Source organism: Pempheris klunzingeri, chromosome 22, assembly GCF_042242105.1.
Source record: "Pempheris klunzingeri isolate RE-2024b chromosome 22, fPemKlu1.hap1, whole genome shotgun sequence".
NCBI lineage: Eukaryota > Metazoa > Chordata > Actinopteri > Acropomatiformes > Pempheridae > Pempheris > Pempheris klunzingeri.
The window spans coordinates 18535404-18547840 of NC_092033.1; the positions used below are offsets into that span (position 1 = coordinate 18535404).

Genomic DNA, 12437 nt, shown 5'->3' on the forward strand with positions numbered 1-12437 from the left:
GTAGCTAGCTAACATCCTTATTCCTTACCATGTCTGCAAAGCTCTGACTGGTCAGCTGTCAGTGGACACAACACAAGAGTGACCCTGTTCCCCCTCCCGTTCTGACAAATTTCTAGCCACCCCGTCCCGGTCTGACCAATCACAACCGTCAAAACCTTAGTATGTTAAGTTGCGTTGTGTTGCCTTGCGTAGTATTGTGTTACACTATATTACTCTGATTGGTCTGCACCCATTGATAACCCTTGGAAATCCAAACTGAACTGAGAGGTCTGGTGATGCCACACTAGATCGTATCAGAGATGTGAGCATTAATTCAGAGTTTTACTTAATTCCCCTACAGACCAACTTTGTGGTTCAGCTCTAACCTACTGTGCCAGCCATAGTTTTCGCACATGCAACTTGTCTACTCAGTGCGGCCTTGGTGACACTTCAGCGATGTTGACACGTGTGCAGTTACTTTGGTTGGTGCAGTGTTAGAAGTGATGGCCACATTTTGAAAAATAAGCTGTGATAAATTACATCTTTTCAGCAGGTTGCTTTTGTGTGATCTTACAGATCAAGTGTGACCAAAGTGTCGCAAAGGCAAGATTTTTTAAAAATGGATCATATGACATTTGATCTGGAGCTCAGTTTTCACCAAAACCAAAAGCTTCTTTTCATCCCTATGTGAGAACATTTTCAAGAAGAAAAAAAAAAAAGATTTAGATGTCTCCACATTGGTGTGAACAGGTGCTGAGAGCCTGTGTGTCTCGGTGCAGTCACATGTGCCTCCGCCGGTGCTTCTCTGTGTGGTATCACAGTGAGTGCATGGAACAAATACTGTAGCGAGAGGTTTGTCAAGTGAGAAGTGAGTTTTAAGAGTGTGAATGGAAGTATTTTGAAGTAAAAAAAACACATCCTAATTGGTGTTACTGTATTTGTTGCAATTTTATGTTTCTCAAATGCAAACTGAATGGATGCGTCCTGTTTCTCTGTTGTGCCATGAAGTATTCCAGCAAATCCTAAACATGAACTCAAACACATAATGCTCTGAGTGTGTGTGTGTGTGTGTGTGTGTGTGTGAGGAAGGCCCAGGTGACCACAGAGGGAAGGCGCTCTGAATCTTTTCAGCAGCTTTTGGTTGCTGTGAGTGAAAGGCACAGAGAAATGGTCTGACTTGTCTGTATTTGTAAAGCACCTTTCTGGTCATTTTGATGACTCAAAGTGCTTTTACAAAACAAGAGTGCCACACAAATATACGGAGCGGATGTGTATGTGTGTGTGTGTGTGTGTGTGTGTGTGTTTGCGTGAGGCAACCGGAGTGATGAATCGATCCCACATCCAAACATTACAGCTAAAAAACAACAGCAGAACGAATGACATCTTGTCTACACTGTACAAAAACGTCCTGCGATGGGACTGTAGATATGTAACAAATGAAAGAGGCAGAGAAGGAGGGAGGTTGATAAAAAAAACAAACTTCCTGGCTTTGTCCCTCTATGCTACTGATGAGATAGATAGTTTTAGTGAGATATATGTTTTCAAATATTGTGTTTTTGGTGCCATAGAAGAACATATTAAAAAATGACAGAAATCTTTTCTGTTTCTATCTTTTGACTTCGATGAATGGAGTAAGTCTTTATGCTAAGCTAAGCTAACTGTATACTAGCTGTAGCTCCGTATCAAACAGATATGAGAGTGGTATTCATCTTCTCAACAAATCTGTCAAACGGCAAATAAGCATATTTCCTATCGCGTTAACTGGTAACGAAGCAGCTAACCCTGCTATGGCACTTTTAATGTGTTATTCTGTGCATAAATAACAAAAAAAAATAAAAGACAGAATCAGAAATCACATTATCCATCTCCTTCCTGTGTGCCTTTCAGCTAAACAGCAAATACATAATTCAGTCTAATGACAGACATCGTCCAAAAACAACATAAATATACCTGTTGGCTTGGCTTAAACACTTTTACAATATGAGACACCTGGGCAGTGAACAGGCCTGGATTTATGCAGACTGAGGAGTTCAGAATAGGGACAAAAGTGCTCAAAATGTGGTCGCTTGTGTTCAGAAAGTCATTCTAGGCCTTGCATGGTCCCCTGTGAGAATTTAGTACCAGCTCTGTTTACTTAAGCAGGCTGCCCTTTTCCTTTAGGGACCATTGCTTCTGTTTTTCTTTTTTTTAACAGGACGCCACTTTTTGAGCAAGGTGGGAAAGAACAGAATAGAGCAGGGAGAAGAGAGCCTCTGTAATGGCTTGTTTGCAGCCTAAGAGGCCCTTTGTGTATCGTTCGTACTCCATTCTGGGGGTTAAATGAGCAACTTAAGCAGGGGCTCACTCGGTGTGTTAAAGAGAGAAGGTGCTCCCCGCCTGTGCCTCTGCTTACAACTGCTGAGTGGGATGCTGCACAGCGTCAACAGCAGCGGGGAGTGCTAATGTGGAAGCTGAGTGTGTGTGAATTTTTGCGCGCCTGTCCCAGTGTGAGGCCGTCCTGAGAATACTGCCATTGTTTCTGCAGGACTATGGAGGACTATGACCGGGGCAACAGGCCAGGCCAGTAGCTTTTCTCCTCTATTAGAGACAGATGTCAGATGTTTCTCTGCTCTCTCATCATAACCCCCACAGACATGTGCTCACACATGTTCAGTAATTATACTGCAAAAGCTACAAGAAGTGGTTTGTAGCTCAAACACCGACCAGCCTGTGTCCTGGAGGAAATATCTGTGTATTTATACTCTCAGATTTGGTCATCACACCTAATTCAACTAAATTTAGTTACAACTAAATGACCACAAATCACTTCCCTAACAGGGAAACTTGATCTTTGAGGAACTCCTGAGGATATTGCGCCCTAAAGGAATTGCTCTTTCGCCGTATGAGCACAAAAATGCAGGTGTCCACACTAGATTCTGACAGGGACCCTCTTTAAGTCAGGGCCCCAAGATCAAGGACCGTCTTAAAGGCCCTCATCATGTCAGTTGATATTGTGCTTTAGTTGGTGCAAATCGCCACATAAAAGTACAATTAACCAAATGACCACAAACCTGCTTTACCGCCAACAGCATCACAACATCAGCAACTAAATCCGATGAGTCCAATGCTATCATCAACAGGAATAAGGGACAAAACTAAACAAAAGTCCCTTAAATTTAGTCTGACCTGATGAACAAATGTGTAAGGAAAATATTATTTCTGGTTCAGTCAAGTGCAACGAAGAGCTTTTTTGCAAAAAATGTCTCTTTAACTTTGAAGCTGGAGTGGTTTATAGAATTTACAAAGAGCTGTCTCTCTCGCTTCCTCCCACCACCACCCCCCCTCACTCTCTCACTCCTGTATAATGCTTACACAACAGCCTTTAATCCAATTCACAGCGTGATGGAGAGTGCAGTTATTAACCTTGACATTGCTTTGCATCACTAACATTAATCACATTATAGTATGAGATACAGTCTCTGATTCTGTGATGTGGGCAGTAGATTGTTGATATGTACACTGAGAGCAGCAGCTAATTCTCATGTTCTGGGTAGAGAGGTCAGGAATCTTCCCATGAATACGATAAACGGCAGCGATGTGCCCTGAACACCAAGCATGGGTCTTCGAGGCTCTCACAGCCATTTTGGCACCAAATGTTTTGACAGGAAATGAAAAATAAGCCATAAATCTCTGATGATCTCTGACACAGAAGGACAAAGCCGTGAGCTGAAATGTACCGCACACCCTTCGGAAATGAAGTTGTGAAGAATGAAATAAATACAGCAAAGCAATACTCTTAAAAACAGTTCATCTTTAAAAATGTCCTAAAATGTTCATCAGCCCAGGAAGAAAAAAAATCAAATCGTTCTCTCTGTAATCAACAAAGCAAATTAAATAATCTTTTATTATTGCTGCTCGCAGCAATGCTTCGTAAAACAATAAAAACAAAAATAAGCCTGAAGACAGAAGGATAATCTTAATTCACTGAAAGACGTGTTTGGCTGAGTAGGGGCTTTGTGGGTGTGGCCCTGGGTGTGACCTCCGTGTTTCTGGATGGGGCATGGTGGACTGTAGCAGGGTTATGAGATCCAGTGTCTTGAACCCTTTCACAACCCCTTTCTTCTTTCTTTCAGCTGAGACTTTCTGCACAGACTTGTTGGTGTGTCCACTCACCATGAGAGCATCCTTCACCTTTCTAACCATGTCCTGTAGCTCAACGTATTAAGGATGCTTGGTGATACAGGCAATGACGTATGAAGCACATCCACACTGCTGAAACAGGAGGCCCCCGTTTTCACAGGGTCCTCAGGTTGTGACTCGGGAAGTACCTTCTGCCAATCACCATGATGATAGAGACCAATGACAACACGTTTCATTAAAACTGTTGGCTGAGGGCCATGTCGCCACAGTTATGGGTGTAGAGGTCTTGAGAGTGAAGTCAGCAGCCATCTATTACTGGGCATCCTTGAGGTGGTGATGAGCCAGATTCACTCTGAAAGGTGGGAATCTAATGAGGGCAAGGGTGATGGGAGCTAACACACAGCGCTGACAGCGCTGTGAAGGACATGAATTGTGTTTTACAATTTGACGGAGTTTCTCTATTGATCAGGGGGAGGGGGAGATAAGCTTAGCTCCCACGATGCACTGGGGTCAGGGCGCGTGCAAGGCCGCTGTTTGCTTTGTAGAATCTGAAGCAGCCTAATTTGTCAGCAGTTTGTCTAAACATAGGGGGAACATCATCACAAGAATCCCTCTTCAAGTCTGTCCTCTGAGGATAAGTTCCCCTTTTAAAACACCTTGAAGACCTGCTTCACCCACACATTATAGTCTTTACATGCGTTTGGTTCTTTTTGCCCATATTCTCATCCAATCAGTGCTCTCTGTATCGCCCAGAGTTGATTGGACATACTCTCACTTATGCTGCGAGAAGCACAACATACCCTTTCTTTCTTTCAGCATCTGTTTGTATGTCAAATTCAGACCCCTCACCTGCAAGGTACGTCAACAGTTTTTTAAATCAAGTTTGCTCCCAAAAAAATTCCACCCTTCCCTCATTTTGTTGCCTCTCCTGAAACAAAGCAGCCATTCTCAGAGTTCCAGCTCTGTCCTCCTTCAGTCCAGCCGGAGGTAGCCGGGTGTGGAGTAGTTGAACATGAGGAAGTCCAACTTGTAAAGCTGGTAGAGTTGAATCTGCTGCTGAGTGCTGATATTGCTGAAGAACTGGGCCGTCATGGCATCTGTGGTACGAGTGGACTTGGCATAGCTTGGGAAGCGCAAAGAGTCACCGACACCCACTAGCCGTAACACGTAATTTGCATCGTCTTCCAGCGTCTCATACTTGCCCACCAGGTCATAGTGGATGTGACATGGGTGACAAAGCTGGTAGACGGTCTGCCAGTGCTCGTTGAGTGGACCATCGCGCTGCGTGGCTGGATCCACCAGATACTCTGTGAATTCTTTAAATTTGACATCAGCACCGTTGAGCAGAGCGTCCTGCGTGGCGTTCTTTCGGTAGCGTCGGATGATCCGGGTGCCGAAGCGCTTGTGGAAGGACGAGTTGTACTTGAGGGTGAACTTGTTACGGTATGCAGAGACCAGCCTCTCGAAGGGCTCGCGAACAAAGAGGAACTTGAGGTAGTTCTTGAGGCGATGGTTGATCTCCGGGATACTGTACTGGTTCAGCGTCTTCAGGTTGGAGGGAACATGGGCTTCATTGGAAGGGATTTCCATCGGGTCACTGTGGACGAGGGACACAAGGACAGTGAGCAAAAACAAACCTTACACATTCACACCCCTGTATCATCACAAACTCCTACTGCAGCATGCATGTAACATGACACATGATGCAACTACATCATCACTGCGTTTTTCCTCCTGTTTGTCAATAGATGTTGAATGGGATTAGAGAGCACTGCGGGCCATTAAATCCCTTTTTTAAATCTATTGTTTGGAAGGCACTAGACTCACCTGTATTTGCCTCGGCCTGTGAGCACCATCATGACACGTTTCCAGTTGGTGCAGGCCACTTTGGGGACATAGCAGTAGATGAGCTCATGGTCCTCATCCACCACAAGGTGCTTGAGGTCTCCAGGCGTCAGGACTCTGCGCTTACGGCTGGATGCACTGTAGACTCGACAGGCATCCACTACCTGATCCCTCCTGGCCTGATGGAGGACAGCTGCGCCGGATAACTCCGGCTGATCAGGGAAAGATAAATGAGAAGAAAAAGAGACATGGTTATGAAACTTACATAAAGGGCTTTCAGGAGGTGACTATTATACTATTATACTAGTATCATTTCATGTGTTTTAAATGTTTGAAACAGTAGAAATAATTGCCACAGTATTATGCAAAATAAAGCCAATACATTATTTGAATGTATCAGAAAACATCTTAGATCTCCCCACATGGAAAATATATTTCTTCACTATTTCAGGTCTATCTTTTTCTAGCTAGGTTGCTGTTTATTAACACATTGTTTGTGACCAAACAACTCCACGTCTCTATAATCTTTTGTTGTCTTTACACCTCCATATCTCCATATGTGTTACTATATAATTTCCTTGGCAATGGGAGGGAATACTTACCATGCCAATAAGGCACTCTGAAATGAATTAAAGTGTACCAAAGCATAAAGAGGGAGACAGATGAAAAGAGATAGACAGACAGATAGAGAGAGTGTTAATAATCTCAGCCTTTATTATCATACTCATCTCTTTATTGACTCTATCTTTTTCTGCTATCTGAGTCACTCCACAGACTATGATAGAGGGTATGGGGGAAAATAATGATATTGGAGGATATTACAGATATTGAGTGTTCAATATGCACAGATCCAGTTAGCAATCATTCATCTGAGGCGTATTTCAAATTCACCATGATGCCTGTGATGAAGTGGGCCATGGCAGGAGGGAAACGACAGGGCTGGGGAGGAATTAAAAGAGTGAGGGGGAGAGAAGCCTGAGGGCTCCTCTGGAGTGCAGGAATGTTTTCATGTGCCTCTTGATTATTTTTCCTTTGGGTCTGAATTCCCCTACAGGGCAGTTCCCCGGTTTCCTTGTGGAATCTAAATTGATTGTGCTGTGGCCTGCATCTTTACCACTCCATCCCATTCACAACAAGTATGGCCTTTCAGTGGTTCATTGGCCAGGGCTGGGAGGGAGAGCTGCTGACATGAAGTGCTGAAATAACCACCAACAAGAGCTGTACACGAAGACAGCTTCACAAAAGAGGTTTGTATGTATTTCTCTTTGAAATCGATCAATCATCTACGATGTCTCCAAGTGGGCAATTCATCATGTGCACAGTATGCAACAAAACCATGGGATGAAACCGATCTTTTACACCATCTTATCTGACGACAGCACAAAGAAGCAGTCATGAAGAAGTCACAAAGGCAATGGTCAAGCACATCACCTTGAAATCAGAGCTATTTTTGAAAGATGGCCGCAGTAGTTTCGCAATCTGTTTCTTTCTCAATAAGCTCCATCGGATGTCCTTGTGGGGATACAGGCCAAAAGATGGTATAATTCTTAAATTATTCCCACTAGATAATAACCATGTGCACAGCATATGGGCATTGCTTTCAAAAAACACTTTGTGCACATCCACAACACAGCAACATGTGTCCACAGCAGGTGGGTCTGCGCACAACATATGAATCTTATTGTCACGAAAAATGAATTGTTTGCTCAGTCGTTCGCACAAGATATGAACCTGTGCACACAACATTTGGTTGATGTTCACACAAGATTGTACCTAAAATATAACCTTTTATTTCCACAAAATTATATCTTAGGAGGACAATTTAATATCCTGTTTCCACAAGATAAAAAATATTTAAAAAATGTTCCATTGTTAATGGAAAAATGAAGTTCACATTTACTTTAGAACTTCATCAGATTCTTTAAAGAATTTATGCAAACACTGACTTCCATCTCCGGGTTGGTACCTCGGCTTTAACCTGTTACACTCTTTATGGCTTTTCTCAAACCTTGTTTGCATTTCAGTCATATCAAACAGCCCTTTAAAGCATTTTGACTTCAGCATAAGTTAACAAGGCATGATGCATTATGAACATCTCTACTAAAAAAAAATCTGCCTCATTTTGCACCCCTCCCACTTCTTCTCTCTTTGTATGCTCTCTGCTCCTCCTTTTCATGGTTACACATCAAAGCTCACTAAGGCGACAGCACAGAGCGAATAGCAGCTCTTTGTTGATGAAAATCTTTTTTTTTTATCTGCTCAGAGACATCAAGCTATGATTCACACAAATATTACAGCCAACATGTGATGTCATTCCAGAGGAGGACAAATGCCGTAATTAACATGGGAAAAAGAGACAAGGGAGGAAATCTTGTCATCTCCTGCTCTGCCTCAGCGTTCCTCTCTTTATCTCTCTTCCTTCCAAAGGATTACTTTCTACCATTTTATCTCCTCTTCAAGCAGCTCAGTTGAGTCTTTTGTGCAAGTTCCATGAAAGGGCGAGGATGAGAGGGAAAGCGGATGGGGAGGAGATGGTAGAAGCGATACGTCAATACAGTGTGAGAGAAAGCTGTGATGGAGATCGCTGACCTCTGGCCATGTCAAGCCATTCCCATGGGAGAGCAGATACCATTACTTGCATATTTGTTTGCACATTACCCCAATCCCTTGTGAACAGGAACTAGTGGGTCAGCACCGGGTAGGACCTAGAACTCATTAAACTACAGCTATAAAGGTAGTTATCAGCTTCACATGATACGGCCCATTTAGTTTGATCTCAGCCAGTTGGTCAAGGTCTCAGAAGGGCATCAAACCTTCAGCTCTGCAGTTTCCCTGCAGCTGTGCTATATGATGAACTACTTAGCATTACAGCATACTGATACGACATATATATTAATTTGTGTATGAATGTGATGTGATGGTGGTTGTGTGGGTATTGCACTCTGTTAATAAATGTATCCATTCACTCGGGCTAACTCTGACAAACCAATCAAAACTGTGAGAAAATACAGAGGGGACAGCCTTTGGCTTGCATTTAAAGCTGATCTTATTAAAGTTATGAGTTTGAAATATGATCTGAGGATCGGCACACAGTCTTGTAGATGCAAATGAATGAACTTCCTCCTGATCTTCCAAATGGTTGCAAAGAAGAAGAAATAAAGGAAGAGGAAAGCTAGGAGGAGATTAACGAAGGAGGGACTGATGGAACACTGTCCTGGTGACTTTGGTGATCCTTAATAATGAAGATGCACATCCCTAGTATGACTCCTGTACGCTGAAGAGTTTCCTTCTATATCCTGCTTTTCGCCAAAAGATACATTTACAGCAAACCTTTGTAACTACTAGTTTAGCTAGTTTAGCAATCCAATTGCTTTTGGACAGAGTTTCTATTTCAGAATCATGTGGCATAAAAAAGTAATGCATGCGTTCACTGCAGCACCTTGTTAGACGATGTTGCAATGCTGCAAAAGTTGAGCCAGTTTCAGCTTTTTTTAGGATGACCCTGCACTGTTTCGCAGGAATCGTCCGCGTTGGTATCCCAGCTGCCCCATGGGGCTTTGTTCAAATAACGGCAAATAATGCAGGGCTAAGGTCAACCGGAATGCAGCTTCATTCGTAAACCAAAGACAGATTGAGTTTCTTTTGGGTGAGTGGTTAGCTTTCAACTGATGAACAGGTTGTGTGTGAACGGGTGCATGTGAATCTCGTGTTGCAGAGTTTTGATAACCGAAAGACTAGAAAGGTGCTATAGAAGCATAGTCAGTTTACTATTTACAAATGAAGCATTTTTTGTACATTTGTAAATCATCCCAAATTATATTCTGTCCAGACCTTTTTAATTGCAAACAATTTTTATGGTGGTGCAGAGATGCAAATCTCTTAATGTTACTACCTCTAGAACACTGAGAGGTGAGATGTGGCCGTAGGGGATCACTAACAAGTTAAACTGGCCATGGTGAATTCACAATATCAAATCTGTTGAAATCTGAAAATCATGTTGAGCTATAGCTTCAGGGTGCTACCTTCCCATGCTGAATTACCATACTTAAGGAAACAGCTTTCTGCTGATCGTGTATTCCTCAGAACTTGAGAAATGTGTTTTCAATACTGTTTGAAAAAAAACGTTGTTCGATGCTCATGCATCGTTATTTGTAGCCCAGGGATTGTGCAGAGCGTCGGAGCACTTTGTTTAGAGAAGATGCCTGAAACATCTTTTCCTGAGAAGTGAAAAAGCTTCTTCCCTCTGCAGTTTTAACACTGCAGCAGCCAATACTGCTATTTAGATATTACTTCAAGTGTGTAGCGCTGTTTATATTCTTTAAGGCTATTCAGTGCTCCTTTTTCGAGTATTTACACTCCTCTCTCTCTCTCTGGAAGATGTGATGTGTCTGGAAACAGACAGCATGGACAAACATCGCTGTCCAGGAGAATCTGTGAATCTATGCCCCTAATGTCCAAAGTGACAAAGGTGGAAGCGAAGTGCTACAGCAGAAATTCTCCTCATTTAAGTCTAATGTTGAAGGAGTGCTTTTTTCTGCTACTCCTCCATTTTCTCTCCTGAAGCCTCAACCATCTGCTTGCCCTCTCTTCTGTTTGTGCATCAGAATCTCTCTCTCATTGCTAGCTGTGAAGTCACCTAAACAAAGTTCAATAGGTTTCATCAAAGCACCTCTCTTTCTCACACAAACACACACACACACCGAGCACTAAAGGCAGTCTGTCTCTCTGACCCTCTCTGCTTACAGACTGGCATTCATAGAGCAGACAGGAATAAAGCTGTCAGTGTACCACAACTGTACCAAACACACACACACACACACACACACACACACACACCTGATTTTCAAGTGCGAAACACCTCACCTGCCTCTGTAAAAGGCAGCAAGACAAGGCTCTTTGATAAAACCTTGACAATGCTGACAGGTTCTTAGGGGGGCTCATCCTCTCAGACCTGCGTCACGTTAACTTTCTATTTACATTTCATTAACAGGAAGTGGAACCAGCAGAGTGGGACCATGCCCTCAGCGTGACACACCGGCCGCTGATCACCCGCACCCACTTTGATACGGAAAATACCCAAGGAAAAGTTTCTTTAACTGTATTTATCCAGGGAAATGAACGGGAACACACACTCTCTTTCTGGAGTGCATTTCCTGCTTCATATTCATGCTCCTCCACACATTCACACCTGGAAAATTACATTTACACAGACACACAGACATCTACTGAGCAGCCCTGACAGATCAACACCTGATAACCTCCCCAACATCAACTAGAAGAAGAGAGAAGCCGATCCGGATAAGCTCTCAATATGGTAAAAAAAAATATTTCAATTTTCCCCACCACCAGCAAACTGTGGCACCTGGTTATGCATTTTGGTGGACCCACTGTGACCTGACATTACAGTGATGATGTTAGCTGAGCCATTAAGATTTCGATCCCTTTGCAGTGTTACATGTGGCTGCTCACTGTGTTTAATTTGGTCCAGACTCAGAGACAGGCGCTGAATTAAAGGCATTTATTTAGCAAGCTGTAGGATAAACAAGTCCTTGTAGAGACCCATAGAGTCAGTATAGCCACATTCATGGGAAGAGGCCAGGCTGAAATATAGTGGAATTTTCCTTTAACAGGTAGACATTTCGGTCTCAGACAAGCAAGCAGTGTGAGCAGCATTTTCCCTTTTTTGAGCGAAGGCATCATAAGTAAGTCATCATCATAAGTAGGTAGCCTACTGCTCAACATTCATCTCGACACTAGCTACACTGGAATTTACACAGCTGGTGCAACAGGCTGCCTGGATTGAGAAAAGAGATAAGAGAGACTTTATTTATTTATTCAACACCAGAGAAATTCACTGGTTACAGCAGCAGAGAGTCCAGAGACGGAAAAAGTGTAGAAAGAAAGTGTCAGTAACAGAAGTAGTGCAAAAAAAAAACAAAAAACCGAGGGATATAAGAATATAGAAATAAATACAAATATAGAAAATATAAGAAAAAAATACAATGTATACGTGTGTGTACTTTGCAGGCATTGCGCAGGAGGACAACAAATGAGTGATGACAAAAGTGCAGGTGGCGGCTCTGACATTGTAACCAGCAACCTCGCCACAAGCTTACCTCAAGACAGCAAACTTCTCAAACAGCAGCAAAAAAAGGAACCTTTAAAACGGTGAATCTAATGATTCAGGCTGATGCCTGTTATGTAAGGGCGCTGCAGGGAGGCAGTGAATGGACACAGTGTGTATGCCAGGGGCTAAAAGCACTGGGCTTTTCTACCGAGCCCAAACAAACACACAGACACACACGTAATGTGATGCTATTTGCCGGAGGGCTTGTGTTCAATCCTCAGTACCAGTTCATGATAATTATCATAGTGTAATCATTAGATAAACCCCAAAAATTCCCTTCCAGCATTGCCTGCCAAACACACGATGAATATAAATTTACTTGAGGCACTTCAGGAATGGTTGAGTGTAAAAGCTGCAGTGAAACCCA

General features: G+C 42.9%; 1 protein-coding gene across 1 annotated transcript in view; it reads right to left on the reverse strand.

The window, feature by feature from the left end:
* Window positions 1–5070: 5070 nt before the first annotated feature.
* chst11 (carbohydrate (chondroitin 4) sulfotransferase 11) overlaps window positions 5071–12437 on the reverse strand; it is a 74206-nt gene continuing 66839 nt past the window's right edge. The window contains exons 3-4 of the mRNA XM_070854138.1: window positions 5926–6155; window positions 5071–5695 (exon numbers count right to left, since the gene is read on the reverse strand). Of these exons, the coding sequence (XP_070710239.1) occupies window positions 5071–5695; window positions 5926–6155 (855 nt within the window). The remainder of the gene's footprint in view (window positions 5696–5925; window positions 6156–12437) is intronic.